This window comes from Melospiza georgiana, chromosome 4, assembly GCF_028018845.1.
Source record: "Melospiza georgiana isolate bMelGeo1 chromosome 4, bMelGeo1.pri, whole genome shotgun sequence".
In the NCBI taxonomy this organism is placed as follows: Eukaryota; Metazoa; Chordata; class Aves; order Passeriformes; family Passerellidae; genus Melospiza; species Melospiza georgiana.
In genome coordinates this window covers 16,541,231-16,565,961 of record NC_080433.1, presented here as the reverse complement: position 1 = coordinate 16,565,961, position 24,731 = coordinate 16,541,231, and the positions used below count along the sequence as shown (strand labels likewise).

At 41.8% G+C, this 24,731-nt stretch overlaps 2 protein-coding genes across 4 annotated transcripts in view; one reads left to right on the top strand and one right to left on the bottom strand.

Moving 5' to 3' along the window:
- The first annotated feature begins 514 nt into the window (after nt 1–514).
- TMEM213 (transmembrane protein 213) lies at nt 515–3,842 on the top strand. Its single transcript, XM_058023618.1, has 3 exons — nt 515–596; nt 2,836–2,889; nt 3,673–3,842. The coding sequence occupies exons 1-3, from the start codon at nt 515–517 to the stop codon at nt 3,840–3,842; spliced, it is 306 nt and encodes a 101-aa protein (XP_057879601.1).
- Nucleotides 3,843–10,654: 6,812 nt separating this feature from the next.
- The window catches only part of KIAA1549 (KIAA1549 ortholog), a 142,009-nt gene continuing 127,932 nt past the window's right edge, over nt 10,655–24,731 (bottom strand). The window contains exons 17-21 of one of the 3 annotated variants that reach the window (XM_058021879.1): nt 23,286–23,338; nt 19,817–19,962; nt 17,859–18,013; nt 14,025–14,067; nt 12,948–13,027 (exon numbers count right to left, since the gene is read on the bottom strand). In XM_058021879.1, coding sequence (XP_057877862.1) covers nt 14,044–14,067; nt 17,859–18,013; nt 19,817–19,962; nt 23,286–23,338 — 378 coding nt within the window. In that variant the 3' untranslated portion in view covers nt 12,948–13,027; nt 14,025–14,043. Of the gene's footprint in view, nt 13,028–14,024; nt 14,068–17,858; nt 18,014–19,816; nt 19,963–23,285; nt 23,339–24,731 lie in introns of all 3 variants that reach the window. The other 2 variants (XM_058021878.1, XM_058021880.1) reach the window with 2 other exon arrangements.

Below are 24,731 nucleotides of genomic sequence, written 5' to 3'. Positions count from 1 at the left end.
CTAATGCTGCTGGTTTTTGGCATTCCACACAGCTATTCCAAAAAAGCATCACTGTGGAAGTCAAGCCAGTGAACATGCCACAAAAAAAAAAAAAAAAAAAAAAAAAAAAAAAAAAAAAAAAAAAAAAAAAAAAAAAAGTAGCCAAACGGGAAGACAAAGCCTCTGCTCCAGCCCTCTCCTCCTTTCTGGCTCTATTAAACCATCTTCACAGGACCAAAAAGAGACTCAAAAGACAGAAGCTGCCTGGGACCCTGTTGGGAAGGGGGAGAAACCTTCAGGCTTAACCTCCAGGGCCCACCTCCTGGTGTCCACCTCCCTCTGAAGCTGTTTTGGTCAGAGCCCTTCTGTTTGCTCACCTGGCTGTGGCAGGAAAGTTCAAGGTGTCCTGGCAGCAGGAAGCTCCCTTGCTCCACCCTCTGCCCAGCTCAGCAACTCCGAGGGATTGCTGCAGCAGATCTAACAGTGACAGCGACAGCCACCTGCTCTGTGGGGACACTGGAGTGGCACCCTCGGCATGAAGCACTTGTCCTGTGAGCCCCGGGCAGCCCTCGCTGTGCTCTGCCTCACCGCTGCCCTCTGGGATTCCTGCTCTGCAGGTATTGTCCCTTCCCTTCCCTTCCCTTCCCTTCCCTTCCCTTCCCTTCCCTTCCCTTCCCTTCCCTTCCCTTCCCTTCCCTTCCCTTCCCTTCCCTTCCCTTCCCTTCCCTTCCCTTCCCACCGTGCCCTTTTCCCCTGCTCCTCTCAATGCTTTCATGTACTGGCAGTAATTTGTTCTTTAAAAATAAGGGGGCATTCCCTCGCTTCACCTAAAAAGTAGAAAGAGCTGGAATTAATTAATGCTGATGAGAATGACTGATCACACTGTAAAGGGATGTTATTTTGCCAGTTGTTTACAGAGCCACTGTAAATGTGACTGAGTTGCAGGTGCCTTCTCTGAATGGCAAGGAGACAGAGGCCACAGTTACTTGGCTCTCTCCTGCTTGCTGAGGCAAAGGACCACCTGCAATACCACCCATTAGGATCACTGCACTCTGATTTAACTTTCACCACAAGCTTTTTGCAGAAAATGTGGCTTTGGTGCCACCTTAATTGTAGGAGTTGCCGAAAATCAAAATGTGAGACCTGTGAGCTGCTCCTTTCTCACCTGCTACTGCCTGCATTTGTATATCAGCATTTGTATACCAGATGAGAGCTGCCAGCTGTTTAAAGGTGGGCTGGCTTTGCCAGCCTGTTCTTTGGGCTGCAAGATCTAAAAACACAAACCAGCACTCAGCATTCTGCAGTACTTCCTTCCACAGGTCATACACAGGTTTTAATGATTCTTCCGTGAGGTACTTATTAACTGAGAAAACAAAACATGGGCTTGGCCAAGGTCATTCTGCAAATCCTACAGGGTCAGACAGAAGAATGGGGAATACTCAGACCCTTCCCTGAAGCAGGTTGCCCAGCGGCTCCCTCTGAGCACGGCAGAGGCCACAGGGAAAGCTCTGGTATTGCTGATGATGGGTCAAGTCAAATCACAGAGCTAGGCAACAGCAGGTGACCCCAAGGGGAACATGTTCTGCAGGACAACCTCAGTTTACTTGCTGTTCCTTGGAAAACACCAAACTCAAAGCAAATCTTTGGTCAAATGTGTCTCATTCTGTTTTGTTTTCCTCAGCTGAAACTAAACCTGAGCTCTTATTTTGCAGTCTTTGGTGAAATCAAGCTGGTGCTGATTTTATCTATTACATTCCAAATTACCAGCTCAGTGATGCCCTGACTAGAAACAGTTCTCTCATGGCTTCTGCCTGGTCTGTGGGCCAGCAGCACATTGGGGCTTCTCCATGCAGCAGGAATTCTCACTACTGGAGCCTTCCTAGGCCATTTTCATGTCTGTGCAGGAGATACCTACCTGGCTGAACTTGAACTGTGCTGCTGACAGGAAGAGGTGTTTCTCTGATCCCCTTCCTTCTGTAGCAGGGGGCAGATGCACAAGGACCAGTGCAGCTTGTGTTTTTACCCCTGCAGCTGTCCTGGTTTGCTCCTGCAGTGCTGCAGGGGCAAGGCAGTATTGGGAGGACTAAGGAGGGCTTGGCCTAAGACACCATGAGCAGATTTGGAGAGCTGAACACCAGCTACAGAGCTGTGTCAGAGTGTGTGTGTGTGTGTGTGTGTGTGCATGCTGATTCTGGGTAGGAAGCAGGATAAAGAGGCAGAACCCTCATCAAAGCTCCAGGCCTCTGCCTCCTGACTTATTTCTGGATGTTGTATTTTCCACCCTGAGCTGGTTGCCATGCTGGTATGAACCAGAGTCCAGCTAGAGCAGTTTCAGATGCTCTGACCTGCAGCAAGGCCTCAGCTCCCCATTGGAGCCTCAATGGACCTGCTGAAGCTCCCCAAAGGTGGCTCAGCCCTCGGCTCTGCCACACTCCTGTGCACCCTGGGATTTTTCCAAGGGCAAAAGGAGGCAGAGGTAGAGCCTGGGGCCATGGATCTCTCCATGCCACTGAGTGGTGTCTCCCCTTTCTGTCCTTGCTCATTCTGCCCCTGCAGCCTTGCAAGGACAGTGGTTAACTTGAGCTCCCAGGGAATGGCTCAGCCAGGATCCCACCAAGGCAGAGGTGCAGAGATTCACCTGCTCCTGAGGGATGCTGCTACAGCAAGTCTCTGGAGCTGGGGTTTAAAGTGGTGGGATGAGGAAGCATATCCTAATGCAGCAATGTTTACTTTCTTCAAGTTGTTTTCACCCTACAGACCTCTACAAGGCCAATGGCTTTCAGATTTTCCTGCTTGATGCCCAACATCACTTTTCTAATCCAACTTACCTTTTGTCCTGTGCTTTCCTCCTGGCAGCAGCTGAAGACATCTCCAATGTTTCAACAACTGAGTATGAACCATTGTGTCTTAGTAAGTCTTCGTAAATAATTCCTACCTGTAAAGTTGGGTGATGAGTCTACACAGTGACTGAGAGGCTGTTCTGGAAAGGGATTTATCTCTTCTTAAGTCTTCCATTGTGGGTCAGCCTCTAGGATGCATTTCTAAGACTCCTCCACTGTCATGGTGTGATATCTTAGGTACATTGACACAGACTCAGAGCTTTGAACAGACTAATTGATAGCCAATTTGTGTCCTAAAGCTCCCTGCAGGCATTATAGGGGTTCCCAAGAAGACCCCTTTCCCTTGCCCTACCAGGCCACAGAGAGCAGGGACAGGCCTTCCCAGGCATTTTTCCCTGGGGAAGGCTGTGAGAAAGCTCAGAGAAAAAAATAAACCAATTCTTATCTCCACTTGCTGGCACCTGTTGCCAGGCAAATGTGGAATGTGTTATGGAGATTTGTTTACCAAAGGGTGGTGGTGTTTTAGTTGTTGGACCAACGAGGTCAAAGCTGTATCAGACAGGCTAGAAGGGGTTATGGGTTTCTTGAGAATATAGTATTAATAGAGTATAGAGGAATAAAGCAATGGTTCAGCTTTCTGCATCATGGGGTCAGTGCTAATTACACCCATGTCAGGGGGACCCAGCCCCAAACAACCTGAGGTACTCCAGAGTCATCCACCAGCTTAAGAGCCAGGCTTAGAGGAAAGATGCCAAGGCAGAGTGATGGGGCAGAAGCCATCTGCCCTCTCTAGTGAAGGAAACCTCTCATGTACACAGCCTCCCATGGGCTCACTTCACTTCTCCTCCCCCAGATGTGAACTTCTGCAGGCAGGCAGCCACATGCTGCCCCTCGGGCATGGATGACTACGGGTGGATCGCAGCGGCCGTCGGCTGGAGCCTCTGGTTCCTCACCCTCATCCTGCTCTGCATGGACAAAATCATGAAGCTCAGGCCTGATGAACCCAAATACTTGGTGGCCTGAAGCAGAGCAAGCCAGTGAGCAGCAGCACTGGGCGGACTGACAGAACATTTCAAACATTTGCTAAGAAACAAAAGGGAAAGAGAAAACACCTCCAGCCAAAAAAGGCCAGATCCAGGCAGGGCAGCTGCTGAGGCTTCACCCTGGAGATGCCAGCCAAGGTGTGGAGCAGGCAAGTCCGTGTAATCCACCACGTCCCCACCACAGTACAAGACCCCCACTTGTCTCTGAGCCCTCTCGTGCTTGCTGTGAGCACAGCAACAAGAGGAGAGGCTGAGGGACCAGTGACCAGCCTATAGCACATTGCCTCATCTATGGGTTTGACAAAGAAAGTGGGCAAATAAAGCTACTTTCAGGAGCATCAACATTACCAGAGCCATTACTAAGCTATAGCTAGGTCACATCAGTAAATGGAAGTAATAATTGACTTTACTGAGGCCTTTTCACTCACTAACTTGCGATATTTAAAAGTCTATTCACTGATACATGGGAAGACTTATGGAAACTTAGGGATTGTTTGGGCTGGTTTGAAAATAAAACTAATTTTTCCAGAGCCATTTAGATGTGAAATGTGTTGCAGGAATTGAATGTTGGTTGTATTTATTCAGCTTTCACCTGCCTGAAACTAAGCCAAGCTGAACTGTGGCAAGCAGGTTTAAACCAGCATATCCAATTCATGCACAAAAATGTTCCTATTATCCAAGATAATAAACACTTTTATTGATTGAAAGACTCTCACTGAGTGGTTTATATGGATAAAGCTTAGAAATTGTTAGAAACAGGATTCTCAGAAGATGTATTCATGCAGGAGGGTTTGCCTCACTGCAATCAAACTCTGATTTGGTGCAGTTGCACCAGTTTTATTTCTATCTCAATAAATCAGCATTAAACCTACCTATACCTATACAAAGTTAGCAAACTTGCTAGAAATCAACTGAAACATAAAAAGTTACTTTTTATGCTTAACTTTTTAATAAAGTTACTCAAACACCATTTGAGATCTTTATCTGCTATAAATAATTATACTCTCCCATCAGCTCATCAGTATGTTAACTTCATGAGTGAGAAATGACAGAAATCAGTTTAAGACTCTTCCTTACTGATTCTGGCACAAGTAACACTTCAAATCAGGACAATTTGGTCACTTCAAAGTGATGGGCAGCTGTCCCTTATCAACTAGCCCCAATCAAGAGGAACAGGGACAAATTAGACACTGAGGAAAAGAAAATACATCCTTCCCTATCACTATGATCACTTCAGACAAAAATTCTTTCAGGGTGAAATGCTGAACAGAGATGCTCATGTCAGGAAAGTAAATTTTCAAAGGGAAGGGCTCAATTCTCAACATTCCAATATACAGCAATTAAAACAAAAGTAATTTTCACACAAGAAATCTCAGTGTTGGAGATACTCAACTTCTTGCCACAAAACCTCTCACTTACATGCAAACTTACAGAAACAAAGGGCTCTCAGTCAACCCCAAAATGTAATGAGTGAGTTGACAGTTAAACCATTGCACTCATGTACTACAAGTCTTCTACTTACATACATAATTTTTTCCTGTTATATTAGTTTTAATAACAGAAAACAATGTGAAAGCAATGTGAAAGATATTATGAAAAAAATCTCCACTTAACTGCCTTCACGTCTACCTTCTGCAGATCTCTTCTTACGGGCATTTTTCTCTGGGTTGGGAACACAGAAGTGCCTGCTGGATATGGCACTGCTCTTCATCATTGAAGGGAAATATTTCCTAACAAACATATTTCAGAGACATGTTTTGCATGTCTTTGAGTATTCAGCACGTGATGCAAGCTCTAGATGTCCTGCAAGAGCAACAGCCACAGAGCAACCCAACAACTGGGCAACTGTGGGGCTTCCTGAAGTCTGCCTGTAGAAGCACAGCTTGTTCCTTCACACTCTCCAAAATAGTGCAGATACCTTCAAGGGTTGTAGTGGACTTAAAACACAGTTTAAGTCTTGCATTTTCCTTTGAGGATTCCCAGCTAAACCAAAAGGGGGAGAAAAGGAAAAAAACCTCATATTTTGTTAAAATGTACTGCCCTCAAGGATTTTGTGTGCCTGTGTTCAGAGGCGATACCCAAGTCTCCACAAAATCAGGTATAAAAATGGAGTACATCTCACAGATAATTTCTGCTGTGAAATGTGTACTTTTTCCAGATCAGTGACCTGTAAACCTCTGATCTGATGTGACAGGGTTGTTACTGCCTGCATCACCTACTCTGACATGTAACATTGTCAGGTTTGATCTGCAGCTGCTTCTCTTCAAGTCATTTGATGGAGCCACTTAAAAAGACTCATTGCTGTAATGAATCTCATGAAGGCACTGCTGTTCCCAGGTGTGTCTGGGATCCCTAAACAAGGTGGCAGTGTTCCACAGGCTACAAGGCTATCAATGAAACATTTAACCTGTTTCTGCACAACACAGAGCAAACTTTAAAGTATTACTTTAAAGGAACTCTCTGAGGTACATACTATGCAGAACAACTCACTTTGCAAAAGGAGGAGAAAAGCCCTAATGGGGTTGTCAGTGCGTGTCCAGTTACAGAAAGCACTGAATTAAAAATTTGCAGCATTGAGACATTGATATAAAGACAGAAATTAGTAGGCAGAAATGGATTATACATACCTGATTTCTAAAATTTAAAGATGATCTGTAGTCTTCTGTTACATTTCCTGGAATAATTTTATCCAGGGAACACACAGGAGCACTGGTTGTGGGTTATAACCCTCATTTAAGAGCAACTGAGTCACAGTTGAAGGCTGTAGTCTGGTTTTGATGTACAAATTAAACATACAAAAGCACAAATTAAATATACATGACTATTCAGTACAATGCCTTATAAAGTAGTCCATGAGCAGAGCTGAAGGCTGGTGTTCACATCTATTGTGAATTGCTTCGTGCTCTTAATATCACTCATAATTTAATACCTCTAATTGTGGATCCCAACCAGTGGAATGCTGTCCAACCCCTGCTGACTTCAAGGGAGCTACACAAACATTCAGCACATGCCTTGTTTTGTTCTTTGGGGTTTTTTCACTGTAATTCAGGAATTCACTGTCATTTTTATTCCCACAGGAAACCCTGGAGGCAAAGTGTAACCACTGATTTATCAGCATGCATAAATCATTTTTGCGTTAAACCTGGGTGCCCCATCAAACTGCTACACACAACCTCATGGCACCAGGCTGGTATAGGCAATTACACATCTCCAAACATGTACAAAGTAAGGTGATAGCTCCAGATGATGATGGAAATGTCAATGCTCCAGTCATTCATAGTTATTGTCTATCCAGGACCAAAAAGTTCCTCACTGGAATGAGATGGAGAAAAAAAAAAAACTATTCCAGCTCTTATGATTTAGTATAAAGAAAACCAAGAAAATTGTTGAAACCTGAATGGCTGGGGAAAAAAAAAAAAAAAGTGACTAAAATTCACAAATTTGAACCACAGCAGCACTGCTGACCACATCAGTAGAGTTCTTCCTATTTTCTGCAGCAAGTTTCTGAATCTTAGGCATGAAGATAAGTTGTGCCTGGAAAGGGAAGGGAGATGCAGATGGCACCTGGGAAAGCTGATGGTCTGCAAGTGTTTCAGACAGACAGAGCACTGGGGACATGTAACTGAACAGCATGTTCAATAACAAAGGAGAAAAGCAGCAGCACAGCATTGCAGGTAACGGCTTTAATTTGCCTGGAAATAATATCAATCACATCCAACTAGTGATTTTTAAACAATTCTGAATTTGAGCCTAAAGGACTGGTACTTGATGCATGACTCTTCATCCTTTCAGATACCACTGCTTTGGTAATGACTCACATTACTCACTGCCTTGATCCTTGGGGTTTTAGAGAATGAGCTACATATTAAGCAATTGCACTTTACAATGATTACACTTTGCCAAATCACTAGAAGAATGAAAACTGGCAAGCATCCGGGCTCCCTACCCACATGAAACACACAGACAAGACAGAGGTTAAATTCATAAGAAAATGTGCTCTGTGCTGGGACTCTGTAGGAATTTTGATAAAGTCATTACTAAATCTAGGATTTCAAAAACTTATTGTCATTAGTTACTGCCAAGGAACGGAATATAGGCATTCCTGGGAAGCAACCAACCTCTCTTATCCTTGCACTCCAGATTCTGCTTATTTTGTGGCATCTGTTGTGGAATTCAAAGCTCACTGCAGGTTTCTGTCCCAGAATCAAACATGTTCAATGAGCTAATTTCCAACTCCTAGTTTGCAATAACCATCCAGAAATAAACCACAACATCAACAATGCAGTATTGCAAGTCTGAAAACTGCTTGAAAAAAAACCAGCTGTAAGAGACTTGTGACTTTTCCTGTCCAATTTGACAATATGACCTTGACAGTGTGACTGGTGGACCAAAAATTGGAGTACTTCAGGTTTTCCACAGCTTTATCTAAATGGAAGAAGGGAGACACCTGCAAAGCTCCACCTCTACTAGACTGTTGCCCCTTCATGGCATTTCAACACATTGTGTATATAAGTCAGATCAGTTCAAAAATATTCAAGTTCTAGTGTAGCAACCCTCTGGGCTAAAATACATGAAGGAAGCTCCATGCTTTGGCTGGGCAATACTAACATCCTATACAGACATGAGAGCATTAGCTAAAAGAGGTCAGCTCCTCCTTGAGAAGATATATAATGCCCAAAAATATGGCCCACAACATGTCCCCGCCTCAAAGGCACACATGTTCTTCATCCTGCCACTTCAAAGCTCTTGGCCAAAATAGAGAATTTTCAGGGACTGGAACCTGTTTATAACAAACTGCTAGTTAAGGCACACAACAGAAAATGCACATTTCTTCCTTGAGCTAAAAACTATGATAGCTGGAGAAGGGAGGAATGTAGTGAGGGCAAAAGATAAAAAAGTGAGTTCAGCTGCCTACTATCACCCACATCACACAACTGGTGACTTCCCTTGGGCTTGAACATACCCCCAGCTTCCTTATGTAATTCACCAAATGTGTTTTCAAGCCATGAATTAACAACAACAGCAGCGTGAGCTGTTGTGGTTCTTGGGGAGTTATGATTGTGTACACAGCTTCCTTCTAAGATAATGCCACAACCCTGCTGTTCATGGTGCAGTTCAGAGGCACTGGCTGGGCAGGAACTTGCACTTTTGCGTGATCACTCTGTTATTTACCTGTGTCCATAAATGTGCACCACACTGGGGTAGCCAGCACCACAGCAGCCTCCTGGTGCAGGGTGACACACACAGACCTTGGCTGACACTGCTGCTCCCCAGCCACTGAAAGGAGCCTGACCCAAACCACTGCAAGTACAGCACATTGCCAAGGGTCACTAAAATTCCACTTCCTGCTCCAGAGTGGCCATTTTTAACATTTCCAGCCCATTTTGTTCCTCCTAAAAGCAAGGTTTTCTCCCCCAAGTGAAAAGCCCACAGCCACAAGCAGGACCACGTGTCCCATCCTGGTGGAGAATATTTTACAGTACTGAAGCACACCCCACCTTCCACACTGAGTGTATGAAAAATCTCTGTAACATTTCACTTAGCTCCAACAATTTTGGAGCTAAGAAGGAGGCTGGAGGTCAACACTCTGGCCATGAAAAGGAAACCAAGCATGCTAAATTATGTAGCTCTCATCTCGCCAAGTTCTTCTATGTGCCAAACTAAACAGAGACTAAACACAAATGTCAAGGAAAATTCTGAAGAAAGGGAAGAGCCTGAGGATTCCATGAACCAGATGGTTTAGTCATGGAAATGGATGCAACAGTTGGTAACAGCTTTCTGTGCCTGTACCGACTTTACATCTGATTGATGTTTACAGAAACCAGGAGATTCATTAGCAGATACTTAAATATAGGATACTTTAAGTTTCAGGGGAAAAAAGGTTCGTTTGGTTTCACCCTCTTGCCTTTTAATAGGGCAATTTAAAAAAAAACTGGCAAAAGAACTCAAGCACACAGGGATGCAGAAACTTGCAGATTTTTTCCCCCCAGAATTTCCAAGTGGAAACACACATTCTGGCACATGCATTCCACAGAATCCTTTTGTAGCACATGAAAAAAAAACAGCTTTTCCTGTAGCTGCAAAAAGAGTGGGTCTTCCTTGTTAAGGCTGTTCTTGGACCTGGTGGCTGCTAACTGATGTTACTTTTCTTCCTATATGAAGATACAGATTAGGTCATACCAATTTTTTGGATGCTGGATCAAGACTCCAGCTAATCTGAGAACATAACTTCCAAACACAGCTTTCTGACTTCTTATATTTTACTATCCTGTTGAAAGTTTTAAAGAAGAGTTTTCTTCATCAGAAGGCCTCTTTTATTTACAAATACATATTTGTCCTGTGTTCTTCATAAGATTAGGGACTGAAAAGAGAAATGATACACATCCAAATATAAAAAGATGGAATTTCTCAATAGCATCATCATCATCACTAGCAAAAAAAAATGAGTGAGAAGTGGCTTAAGTACCTCTAAATTTAAAAGCTCTCATTTCACAGAGAACATATTGTTCTTAAATAGCTGGAACCAGACAAAATTAATTTACCTCCTAGAAGACCACATTTTCTTGAAACAAAGTCACAGTAATGTGCTAATATTTTTATAAGCATCGGTCTCTGAGCTCACTACAGAATTAAACTGGAGAAGGACGTGGGGTCTGAAAGAGATGGTTTTAATGGGAACACTTAGCAACAGTCAGTCTTCAGTGCTGTCAAAACGACCAAATGAACACTGCCTGAAACATTCTTCATTCTTCAAAACCTGGCATTTTGCAGAAGTATTGGCAACATTCGTGTTTACAAAGTTGGCAGAAAACAAATGTTTATTTTTATCCTAGAGTTATCACACAAAAAACTTAAAAAATTCAAATCATAGTGACCTGTTGGTACTGCTGTTACAACCGTGCTGGTGTTCTGATTCCTTTCAAACCTCAACCGGTGCCCAGGAGGGCTTCACACATAGGCCAGGGAACTGGAAATTAATTTACACTGCTTCATTACTCTAAGTCCCTCAAAACAGTTTCATACAGCATTTTGATGATCACAGGTAAACAGAAAAATATCAGAGCTTTCTAGAAAAGAGGGAAACATACCGCCTTTTTTTCTACATCAACGAGCGACAGAGGTTTTGGTTTCGGCCGCGAGTACGATGGGCACACTTCAGGAATAAGGTGTGGAGGTATAGAGGGGACTTCTTCCACCACATCCTCCCAGGTGTTTTCAGTTCAGACTTAGTCCTGCTGCCCTTACTGAACCGTGCACTGGAGCCAGGAGCAGATGTGGCAGCCAAGGACCACCACACCACACCGGTGTTATGGCACCTGTATTTCTCCACTGCCATTTCTACCCCAGTAAATGAGGCAAATGCCGCCCCTGCTTGGCTGCCCAGTGCTCTGTCTGGCAGATCTCAGCTCCTCAGACCCCTGAGCACTGCCATCAGCACCTAATCCTCCTGCTGTCCATTGCCCTAGGGCAGGGCTCCCAAGCCTCCTCACCAACACTGAGCCTGCCCTCCATCCCTGTGCCAGTTTAGTAGCTTCAGCTCACTCTGACCTGAAAATGAAAACACTTCGACCAATCGTGACTTAAGCAAAATGTCCGTGTGTATTATGTCAGGTACAGTTATGCAATGGCCAATATTAGTAAATTCGTAGCTAATTTTAAATAAAAACTCTGAAAAAAACAGCGACAAAACAGTTCCATGGCACGTACCATCCTTACCATGGGGATAATGCTTATTACCCTTTGTCCAAAGGGACAGTGGAAACAAGTATAAATATAGAAACTGTCTCAAAACTGCAAATCTAAGCCTATGTTAATGCTCTAAACTGTCACTGACTTCCACTAAAATTATTCAGATCCAAACATAAGCAATGATTTAGGACATCAATTTATAACATAATGCTGGTGACCCTGTACCAGTCAGGCTGGATTGGTTTCAGTCCACAAAGCAAACTACAGAGTGGCAATAGTTTATCGCTGGTCTTGCAAGAGCATTTAGTATGCAAATATAGTTTTTTAAAGATATACATACACATTTCCCCAAATTCAACTGTGGCTGATTATTCCCCTTCCAGTTTTCAGTAATTTTTAAACAAATTAAATACCAAGCCCTTTCTGTTTGGATGCTTTGCTTTCTTTTTCCAGCCTGAATGAGTCTACAAATATTTTCTTAATTATACAAGGCCAATGTTTCACTTTGCAAACATTGAAGATGAAGGAACACTTGAAGCTTCAGCACCAGAAGGAAAACAAGGAAGAGTGCAGAGGGTAGCTCCATTCAGAACCACAGAGCTGTAACAATTATTGTTCCAGTTTAATACAAGTAACTCATAAAGATTTTTTTTCTAAGCAGTCCCATTGTTCCTGACAACCAAAGTGATTCCTATGTGAGATTGGACCTTCAAGACCCTTAAGTTGATACAGTTTGCAATCCTGCAGAACAGCAACACAAACCAGTTCCCCATAAGCACTGGAGAGATAAGAATACTTGTAATCTCTTGCAAAATGTCATCTCAGTTCATTAAAAACTTCACCTACTTCCTTAGAAAAAGGAGTCCATCATTCTTGGACGTAGTTCTTGTCATTTTTTTTTTGTTGTTGTTGCTGGAGTACTGAGTTCTTGACCTATGGTTTTATTTATGTGTTAGCCTGAATGAGGGTAAAGAGAGAAGAGGAGCACCGTAATATGAGCAGATTAATTAATATTACTTGTGATGACACTGATGATTTACCCTGTTTGTCCCCCATCTCTCCTTACTATTCTCATTTTGTTGCCTTTTTTGATTTTTTCCAGAGTGCTGTCAACAGAGCTGTGGAAGTTCCTTCCTTTGTGAGAACAACATTGCTGATTTCCTCTGAGTCTTTGCTTCCATAGGAAGCAGATACCTGGCAGATTTGCAAGGGAATGCTAAATCAACTGTGGAAGTTCTGCACTGTTGTCTGTTTCTGAGAGAGCCGCAGAAGTTCTTCTCGAATTGCTTTGATAAGAGAGGCTGACGAGTGACCTGGCTGGAGGTCCTCAGTGGAACTGGTGGTGTAGCAAAGGCCCTGGCCCTGAAGGCTGTTGTGTGGAAGCTGAGCAGGAGGAGCTGAGGGCTGCCTGGCTGAAGTCCTCTGCATCTGGAATACTGGTGAGGAGGAATATTCTTGGTGTCCATGCATATGCGTCTGGAAAAAGGGAGAAACCATTATTGTATTTTTTGAATAATTGTGATTATCCCAGAAAACACAAGAAAGCAAAAAGGCAAAGAACAGGGGAAAAACAACATGGAGATGCTTATATCTGCTGCAATGGCTCTTCTATTACATGAATGAGTGATGTCTCTTATGGAGCACAAAACAACAAGTTTACACAAAATTGTTGGACTGCCTCAAGTTCAGTGACCCCCCCTTTCCAATCTACAGTATGTTTAGGAACTGAAATGGAACGAGGTGGGGAGAAACCCCCTATGACTGTAAATCAGAATTGCCTTCTCTTACCATCCACTTCCATCAACTTCCTAAAAGACAGCAGGCAAATCACTTTTTCCCCTGGCTGTCATTTTTCCATACTATTTATAAGCCAAGATACTACTATTTCCACTTTCCCTTTTCCTGCCTGCTTTGCCTGTTCAGACTGTAAACTTTTGTGGACCCTCTGACTGACCAGTGCCCAGGAAAACACTGTCAACAGAAGAAGCAGCAGAAGGAAACTACTAGGATTTGAAAGATTAGGTTTCTCCAAACTCAATATCTGAGAAACGCTATCCCAGCTTAGGGATAATCATTGTTTCAGGGCAGGGAGGGGTTAATTCTGCCTTTGTTCAGTAATGTGCATTTTCTAACAAAACGAGAGACAGAGAACAGAAGCCTGAGTTCATGGCTTGTCCTTCTGCAAGACAATCTGCTTATACTAAAACAAAGCATGGATTTACAGTACACAGGGCGACTGCAGCAACTCCCAGTACGGACACAAACAAGGCACATTTTGAAAATCCAGACTCCAGCTGACAACCCTGAAGCAAGTGTTTCCTCTTGCCTCGAACTGCTGAAGGCTGGGAGACAGCCTGAAGCAAACAGGGGACACAGAGGACTGGAGGGCACAGGTGGGAGCAAAGCAAGGTGATCCCCTTGCAGGGGCAGCAGCAGGCTCAGAGCACAGCCACCACAAGTCTGTGAGCACTACCTTGGTCTGGGAACAAGCCTTAAGGAGTAGCAGAGAGAGCAGCCTGATGGGGAAAGAAAGGACAGCAAGGTCAGCTAGAAGAGGATTTGGGAGCAAGGGGGAGGGGAAGGAGGACATTACAGAGCTTGGGAAGGATACAGGGAACCTGCAGTGACAGTGGCAGCGTGTGCAGTGAACACAAAAATGCATGGGAGCAAGTTCCTTAACATCTCTCATAATACAAATGAATAAAATTTAAGCCATTTTGTATAAAGAAGAATTAATAATAGATTCTGAGTCTCTTGTGCAACTCACGTACAGCACTCCTCCTTTATACTGTTAATTCTGGGAGACAGATCAAGGGGGATAGAGGCTTTAATAGAAGAATGATAGGTAAAGGTTTTCCAAGTAACATCCTGCCTTATTTCTTATAAAAGAGAGGTGATTTCAGTATCAGAAAGGAATGAATGGGTCTCCTGATTGTTAAGAATTATTCATTTGGCAGTGAAACCTGAAACTAATTCATACATGCAGTCTAGAGTTGGCAAACCTGACAAGTACTCTGTGGGTTTATGGGGAAGAGATGACATTAAAAAAATATTAAAAGGAAACACTCCTTGACACATGAGTCTTAACAGCAACCTAAATTATGTTCAGGTTACTTTCACATTAAAATGCACTATGTGATTCAGCTCCTATCTCACAGTGCACTAAATTACCACCATAAGAATGGTTTCTCTTAATGAAATTTATGGAGTCTGATGAAAACCACAGTGGCTGTTTTTTACATTACGTTTTTCAAGGTTTTCTTAAATATCTCAGAAAAAGAAAAGGGTGTGTTTCTGTGATTTCACATATAGCATCAGGATTAAACAGGCCTGTAAAACTTCAATACCACATTGGTTTAGAAACCTAACCTGTACTAACCTACAACAGCAAAATAATAGGAGCAAAACGTCTGAAATAATTTTTGCTGGTTTTTAAAGATTTCTTTACTAAAAGAAACACACAAAGATATGTTATATGACATTATATATGCAAAAATATATAGTTCTATATAATAGCTATACATTTGATATTTTTCCCTAAAAACTTCTAGATAATTAACAGCAGTATGAAAAAATTGACAAAAATATTTTATTGAATCTTCCTTCTTAAGGAATGAAGATTTATGAGATGAAAGTGTAAATTTGTTAATCTCCATTTAATACCCGTTGAACTCTGGCCAATTTCAACTGAACTAAATAAATATATACCTAGACATACCTGTGTATATATGAATGTATGAACATATAGATAAAGTTCACAAAACCAGGTAGCTAATTAGACATCATCTGATTTTTTATAAGCTTATTTGTTATCATTGAATCTGCATCTGAGTGGCAGAAAAGTCAAGTTAGGCTGTGCTCTGCTGGATCTCTTAGCCAGCATGGATCTCACAGGGCCTGTCTCAGGGACTTGAGGGACAACTAAGTTTGATGAGATTTTTTAGACATACTAGAGTGGGCAGCTGAGTAGAAAAACAGAGAGAAAAGAATAGGAGTATCTTTGGGGAAACACTGGAAACCTGCAGGAAGGCTTGGGAGAACAGTGGAAAGCTCCAGGGGATTCTGTGATGCCAGGTGGTGGAGGGAGGTGCAGATATGTCAGACACTGAGACCAACTGTAAGAAGCCAGGCTTCATTTGTTCAGATGAGCACTTGCTCAGGATTGTATTTTGTGTCAGCTAAGGAAATGTTGTCCTTCTCCTGGGTGCCCTGGCCCTTCTGGATGGAGAATTAAGGGAATTGATGGTACCCTGCCCACTGGCTTTGGGCTGGGAGGTACAAGTGAGAGGTCATGTTCCAGCAGAAAATCAGGCGTTGACTTCAGGAATAATGGGGTGAGGATGCTGTGAGGAAAATGCTATTGCAGGAAGACAAATGCAGATCCCTGTCCAGTTTGTGTGCAAGAAGAATGCTCTAGATTTCAATCTTCCTAAATGCAGAGTTTAATTTTAGAAACTTGCTCAGAATGAGGGAACAGTAAGACAAGGTTTGCATCAGATCAGTTGAATAATGCACCACAAGGAACATGACCATCATTAAGTAAAGCCTCATTGCCAAAACGAGGAAAGACAAATTTAGAGCTCTGTGCTATTGAAACATCCAAATTCCAAAGGTAATTATTCAACTACAGAAAGCTACAAGATGACAACTTTTTGTTTGTTTGGTGGGGTGTTTTTGGTTTTTTTTCTTTTTTTTTTTTTTAATGAGAAGAATCCTTTAAAAAATAAAATTGCAAATTGCTCACAGGAAAAAGAAAGTTCAGGCAATACGTGAGCTCTCCTACAACTGCATGACACCAAATTCAAATAAGTTTTAGTTCATTATCTCCTCCTTTTGCCTGTTTATTAATAGCAAACTGAAAAAAACTGACATTGCTGTAACATATGAACTGCAGTAACCAGTGAGCAAAAAATGCTGTCAAAGCTGAGGAAATCTTTAAACTGAGACAAACCAAAAGAAAACCAGCCTGGATTTCAATGATTTGAACAGGAACATGCCCACAGATGTACAAAAGCCATTTTCAGAAAAGAGAGACAAATGTAAAGAAAGGTCAATAAATGGTAACCCAGAGATGTCTCTGAAAATAGAACTTGAGACACTAAGATCTCTCATGCAAGTGCTCTCTTAGATGTAAACTGAAATTATGATCTTCCATTCAAATGCCACAGTTTCAAGCACAGAATGCACATTAAATTAGGGAAACAGATCTTTCAGCTTTGACAGCTGAAGTTTTTGAATAGTATTAAACAGCATACCCAGTTCTCAAAAACTTGATGCTGCTCCTCTTGAGTTTAGTTGGAGTGGAGGCAGCTCAATTTCACCAAAATCTAGAGATAAGCCCATCCTGTTGCATTTCCTTTCTGCAAAGCTATGTCATGATCATGCAATACCGCAAAGGAACATCAAGTAGTGTGAACACACACTGCCCTAAATATGCAAAAGGAGGAGATCCCACTTTCTTTCCTCAAGGAAGAAATCAAAAAAAGATAGTTTAAACTAAGAAGCAAAAGAAGAAGCATAAAGTTGTCACTCTCAAGAGTATTGCAATAAACCTGTTGCAGGTCAGTCTGCTCCAGGATGCAAATGCACCAAAGAGGGACTGGTAGCAGCCAAGTGTCTCTCTCCTGGCAAGGCCATATGTTACCTTCAACCTCACACATCTGGTTGAATCAGAAATGTCAACCTCTGGAAGCACAGCTGCCAAGAACATGAAATCACCGTGGCCGCCTGGGCAACACAGGTAAAGGAGCATGTGTTCATTTACCACCTCCTGCTGACTTAGGCTAGGAAAGAAACTTGTTTAAAAACACCTCCAATGTTATGGGCAAGTATGAACCTTTTTCTGCTTCCCTGACTCCTGCTGTTAGCACTGATACAGAAGATAAAAGATCTTTATGCATACAAAATAGGATGGCAGCCTGGGACAATTTAATTCAATGTTTTCTAATGACAATGATCTCAAAATACAGAGGCATATTTCAAAGAAGGAATGGAAAGCAGTATCCACCTCTGCTGGAGCTCAGAAGCAGAACTGGATGAACTGCAATTAATGGGTGAAGGCCTCAAGCGAGGAAAAAAAAAAGGTAGGGAAAAATGAGAGAAAGCATTTGGAGAAGCAAAGGTGAAAGAACAGCAAGCAGAAGTCAGAAGAGCTAACAAGGGTCTGAAGAGCAAAGCAAAGGATGTCAGAGAAGCAACTAAAAGTATTCCAGGGGAGGAGAAAAAAAGTTCCAAACAGTAATGCAAGAAAAAAATACCCAAACAAATCACTACTTTGGAAACTATGGAAATGTGTAAGAGTACTCACTGCATCTCGCCTAGCACATTCATCCTCTCCACGATACTGGGGCCACCCTGGCCCCCCCGGCTGGCCATGCCCTGCTCTGCCTGAGGGGAGCTCCACTGGTTGACCTCCGATCCTGCTAGCAATTCCCACCTGAGTGAGGTGCTGTATCTGAGAACCTTAAAAGCAAATATTGGTTTTTTTCATCTTCATACACAGTCAAGTTTGCAGGGCAGACATATGATAACATAAAACTTTGTTGGAAGCGGGAGACGAGAAGAAAATGGAGCTCTGTTTCTGTGCAGTTAATAAAAATCAGCAGAAAGAAGGCTGTCAGTGTGGAATGAAGACAGAAAAGTTATGTGCATTTTGTGCAGCTCATGTGAGTGTGATGCATTTCATGGCACTGCACTGAAAGAAGAGGTTGAGATACACACATCTCTGACATGGGTTACTCCTCATTTCAAAAACATGCCAGCCCTTTCCCAACAGTGCTTACTGAAAGCTCAGGCAATGCTGTCATGCCAATTACTCAGCAGCAAAGAGAGGACATTTGCTCCTGTGGCACACCTTATTTGCATCACACTGGCAAGACCCTAACTCTGCAGACTGCCTCCTGTTGTGTGGTGTTGAAGAATAAACACACGACTAAGTAAGAGTGTGCTTCTCTCAGCTTTGCTCTGTGGTTAAATATTAAACCATGCTGTCCTTAACTAAGAGAAGGTCACAACACACTGCATCTCCTTCCAGCCTGAAAGCCAACCTCCTCCTTTCTCCTCTTCCTTCCCTTCCCTTCTTCCCACTGCTTTCAAACATATGCAAGGATAGCTGCCACCACTAATTGCAAGAGATACGTAACAACATGCCAGCTTTCCTTCTTCATTAATTGTCTCCCACAGGGAAATGTCATTTACATTTTTATTCTTAAAATTACTATTAATACTTCATTATTCATTAGAAATGAAACACATTTAAGCCAGAGATACATAAAAGTGTGTGTATGCACAAAAGGGGAGGAAAAGACAAAAACAACAGTGTGATTAACGTGATGGACAGTTTGATCACTTCCCTATTTTCTCTCAAAACTCCCCAATATTTGAGAAGTTTGATATTTACACGTAATCATGCTGTGGGACAGAAACGAAATATCTTAAGTGCCTCCAAACTTTAAAGCAGAATACATATTAACATTTAGACAATAGCGTGAATTAGGGAATAAAATAGTCATTGTTTAGCTGTAACAGTTACAACATTCCTACTATTCTTATTCATTTAACATTTACAGGGAGATGAGAGCAACTATCAAAACCGGGCTTCTGATATAAGTATATGATCATATTTCCAGTCTTTTTCAAGGACGAAAATATTTATCTGGGACAAAATTAACTGTAACATTTACATAGCAATACAAAATTTTATTCTTAGAAGTGTTTGCTGCTTAGCTACCATGTGATGTTACCATCATGACAGCATTGGTGACTGCTATCAAAATTATCTCAACCAGATGAGGGAAGGTGATTTCATGGGGAAAGCAGAAATAGATAATTCAATGTAAAACAAAGAGATACTGTTCTAATGCACACAATTTTACAAAGAGAAATAAGAAACATGGATATAGAGAAATGTTAAAAAATTTTGCTATTTAGCATGCTGATTTGGGATGCAAAAATTAGTTCAAAATGGAAAGTTAGCATACATTGTCATCTCTGAAACAAGTAATTCTTAGCAAATGGGGTTTTGTGAAAATACACTTTGTGATAACCAGTGCTTGTAAGATACTAAAAAAGAGGCAATGCAAGGTCCTACAAAAAGTGAAGTTAACCTCACTTTGTAATAATCTTTTTTTGGGCATTAAGGACAAGGACCACCTATCACATGTAGCAGCTGAAGGAGAACGACACCTTAGTGGCGACCTTGGCATAGGAACAGATAGAGGAAAGGCTCAGTTATTTTCCTGCATATTTAACTTGAGTGAGGTGTACCTGCAGTGCTTCCAACGGGCCGTGGCCGTGCCACTGATGGCATTTCCTCTGAGTACATCCCCCTGGAGGAGTACTGAACCTCAGGGGGTGGCTGCTCTCCGTGCATCAGCTCTGCAGGCTGAAGGAAACCTGGCCCAAAGTTCTGCCTGTGGAAGAGGAGGCAAGGTTAGAAGAAGTGAAATCCCTAATCAGGAACAATAACGTAGGTGTGCCTCGCACAGTGGTTCTTTAGGTGTTTTAATGTAATTGTAACCTTCAGTGTTGAGGAAAATATTTATATCTGAAGAACATGTTTAAACAAAATGTTACACAAATGTTTTTCCCATGTTGCAGTCTCAACCTTCAATGTTGAGGAAAATATTTACATCTGAAGAACATGTTTTAACGAAATTTTACACAAGTAAAATTTTTCACATGTTGCAGTCTCCTCAACGCAGAGAAAAAAGTTGACAGATCTTAAGATCTTGTTTTCTCCTTGGGGGAAAAAAGCATCTTCAATGAAAAAAAATAGAAAATAACACTTCAGCAGTGATGTAGCTGCTTACCTCAGCAACAAAGCTGACTCTACTCAAAGAGTTTCTAGGCACACACTTTTGGTCTAAACCAAAACATAAACTGCATTACCTGTGCATTTTGTGAACAAATATTCCTTCATGAAGTATCCTGATAATTTTTCAGGAAGTTTTCAAAACTGTGCTCTTTAAGATTTGTGAAACGACTCAAAGCATTAGCATATATGAAGAAATGTAATGTCTACTGAAATTAATGTTTCCTATCGATCAGGCTGGTGCTGGTAGTCACTGTTATGTATTTGCTATAAATAGCAAAATGAGACAAGCAGCCAGGCTCAGGCACATGGAACTACACAAAGCGAGGGCTAGGGATGAGTTTTCTATGCCTTTTACCACAATGGCATCTAAGCCCTCCTAGGCTACAGCCTGCAGTGTATGCTGTTCTTCAAGATCTCGATTATACAACCCTTTGTTTTACTGCAAAACCCTGTGACTGCATCTAGCTTGCACTATTCTTGATTTGTGCTTTATTTGGAAAACTACCCACCTTCATATGACAGCCAGATAGCAAAGAAAGCTGACATAATAAATCACCTAATAAAGCACAAATAAGTAATTGTAAATAAAAGTCCCAGCTATTTGGCATGCAGAGTTACAAGATGGAGAAGGTTAAAGGGCTTCAACCTGTAACAATCCCACTGTGGAAGTCCTAGAATTTCCCCAGGTCCCTCATGTCCAATCCTCATCTGTCCACTCAGCAGATCCAGAGGAAACCATTTCCAACCACACAAACTAGTTCAAATAAATGCTTCAATGAGTAGGTAATGTTTAACAACATCACTTCTGTTATGTTAATCACTGTAATCAGTAAAGGATGTAATAATCTGGCCCTTTATGCCTGCAGTGTTGAGCTGGAATTTTGAAGCTGATGAATTACTAGAATTTTTTGATGTTGTCTAAAGAAAATATTTTCTCAACATTACCGCAAATGTATTCTTTTTGTGCCAATTTTTCAGAGGACGGGAAGTAAATTCTTTATTGCTGATGTGTTTGCACTTGAAAGGTTCACATTTAAAAAGGCTTCACCTTCTCAATCTTCTTTATAATAGATACCTACAGCTTCTCTATAAAGTCAAAGGATCAACATTAGAGCATAAAACCAGAATACAGCTCTGCATCTGTATCATACAGGCTTTGTAGTGCTCTTTCTTATTTCCAGACTGAAACTCAGCTTTCAATTTTTACACATCCAAAAAAACCCCAAAATTATCTCCAGTCATTTAAGTCAGGAGATAGTGGTCCAAGAATCAATTTTACACCACTAATCCACTCTAGCTCAGTATATTTATCTCTGTTGCATGATTCAATACCCATTTCCTGGCAAAAGCTGTTCATTGTGCCTTTATGACTGCCTAGCTGTTATGTGACCTAGGTCTTTCACATTTAATTTTTTTCCCCAGGTTGGTTCCACCCCATTAAAGATGCTGATGGTGTTATTACAGGGAAGAGAACAGTATGCTCACCCAACTAGTATTCCATGCATTGGATATTCAACCAAATGGACTATGACATTGATACATGCCACCTAATCACACTGACCTTAGGTTATTTTTCCTTCCTCTAGCCAGGGGCATTGCTTCTATCAAATTGTTTGTCATTATCTTCAGATGTTGAGAATAACTCCCACAGCACAACCATGACAACTTGTTTTCTACTGACCAAGCTTTAGGAAGCTTTCTATTTTAATGAAAACTTAGAGGAATTCTTTCTGTTCAGATCAATGACTTTGCAGATTGTTAACTTACTCTGCTGACACTGGCAAAGCCAGCATTTGGCCTTTTGTGATTTACATAAATTCAGGCTGCCCATGCCAAAAGAATGATAAACATCTGAATAAAAAACACACTGTGAAGACACCATCTTGCTCAGGTTAACATGGACTACAGCACTTTCATGATTAATTTATCACATCTTCCCTGAATATGTACATGCTGTGTGCCATTTCATGTATGCTCCACTCACACTGAAGCTGTCACCTCCAGCCAAGAACTATGCAAGATGCATAGAAACTCTTCCTTTTCTACTTGGTCTTCCCAAAATCAAGTTGCAGAACAAGAAATAAAGGAAAGTTCTTCACAGTTATTTTACCATCAAGTTTCCAAGGCAGTGAAGAGTTCAGGTGAAGTCTGATGAATGACATGGATAACTGTGGGATTTCATCTCACATGGTGAACTCTAAGAAGGCAATGAGAGAGCAGCACAAGGCCACCATTTGACCAGCCTGGCTGCAACAGCTTGGAGAGGGTGAGACAAGTCTCACCCCTGTGAGCACCATGACTCAAGAGTCCAACTTTACATCTGGTTAAAACACAAAAACCAAATGTGAAGTAAACAATCACCTGGACAAACGTTTTCTCCCCTTTACACAAATCTCTCATGGCAAGGGCAGGAGAAGATGGAGAATTTGTTCCTCCCCTGATTTTAAAATAATAGGGCTGCAAGGCAGACTTTCTCTGTGAGGGTCACTGTGCTCTGTCATTTATTCTCAACTTGGTTAAAAATAGAATGAATCTGTTAGTCATATGAAAGCTGTTGTGAATGAGTGTTGCCCTGAGGATACAGAAACAAGATGAAAGCATGAGTACTGGGAGAATTACATGCATCTGAGTAACTGTTTCAGGCTCTCCAAAAGCTCATACTCAGTGGTTTACTGAATATTGGAAGGATTTTGCTATAGCTGAGGGGCTAGAGACACATTTCTTTTAAACAGAGGCTTGGATTCCATACAGCATGCATATGTCATTTATGCTTCATAAATAAGTAACAAAGACTGGATCTGGACTCCTGTTACTTCTCATTTATGCACTACTTTGCATAATAATATACCAGTGCCAGTAAGAAATCTGAAGTAATTGCAAGGAAAATAATAAATGATAATTTGATCGGTAAAAAGCTACCTCGGTAGGAGACCTGGTGCTGCTGGCGGAGTCATTCCAAATTCCATGTATCTCTGTCAGGAGAATGAAAAAAAAAAACAAATTAAAATCAAAATTCATACCTTGGGAACTCCACAGTCAGCCTTTTAAATGATGAATGGCAGAGATCACTAAGCCTGTATGTAGGACTTGATGGCAGCCATAAGAATTCAAGTTTTACAAACAAAGGAGCACAAGAAGATCTGGGAATCACTGCTACAGCAGCTACAGTCTCTTCTGTATGAGCAGTCTTAATTTAAAAACCTTTCAGAAATGCTTTTTTTCAGTTGCAGAAGATCAAGAGCTGCTCCAATATCTACTTAGCAAAAAGCCAACCTTGGCATTTGGAAATCTCTTTTGACCTCAAAAAGCATCAGACTGCAGCAGAGACACCACAGCGCTCAGATTCATCAGAACTTATCATGACCTACAGGATTATCCATGTGTTTCAGTGCTCCATCAAAACAAAAAAATCATACACAGAAACACTGCTTCCCTATCCCTCATTTCCTGAAAGCTTTTGGATATCCTGCGGAAAAATATGACCTATGCCAAATGCATTCTTTTTTTCATTGTCAAAATAGGAACTACCACACATTCCAAAAAGAAAAAAAAAAGAAAAAAAAAAAAGAAAAAAAAAGAAAAAAAGAAAAGAAAAAAAAAAAGAAAAAAAAAAGAAAAAAAGAAAAAAAAGGAAAAAAAAAAAGAAAAAGTTTAACTCTCAGACACAGCAAGACTGACTTGTGAAAGATCCTAACTGAGAAGAACTGAAATGATCAAATTATCCTGAAGGAAATGAGATGGGAAAAGGGAAAAGAAACCAAAGAGCTCAGAAAGCAAGTTCAGCATCTTGTGACAGTCATTTCTGAATTCTCCTTGTTCCAGGAATGTTCTAGGTTGTGCTAAGCCCTGACAGCAAGGACACAACAGAATGGCCATGGCTCAAGCGGCGCTAACTCCCTTCCCAGAGATGCCTTTAGAACTGCATCCCAAATAAACATCTGGGATGTTACCTCCCAGTGTTGAAGTGTGATGTCATGGTTTGCCTCAGATTCCTCAGGTCTCTCCCTGTAGTTTGTTTCCCCAGGTGCGTCAGCTACCTCTCCTTTCCCCTCCCTTGCTCCCTGCTGAGCACTGTCAGTCAATCCTGGCATTCCAGGAGGACACTGAGCGATTGGCAGAGTTCAAAAGATGTCTTTCACCCCTGGAGGACATTGGGCCATCCAGGTGTCCCCCTGTACCTGGTTGATAGCCCCCCATGCCCCTTCTGTCCCCCTCTCCCTGGGGTTAAAAGGAACAGCAACCACATGGTTGGTGAGTTCTGTTGGAGCCGTCACTGGATTCAGAGGCCTGTGGGCCAGGAATAAAGCTCTGGATTGAAACCCTCCAGCAGAATCGACTCCTTTCCTTCACCATTGTCTTAAAGCT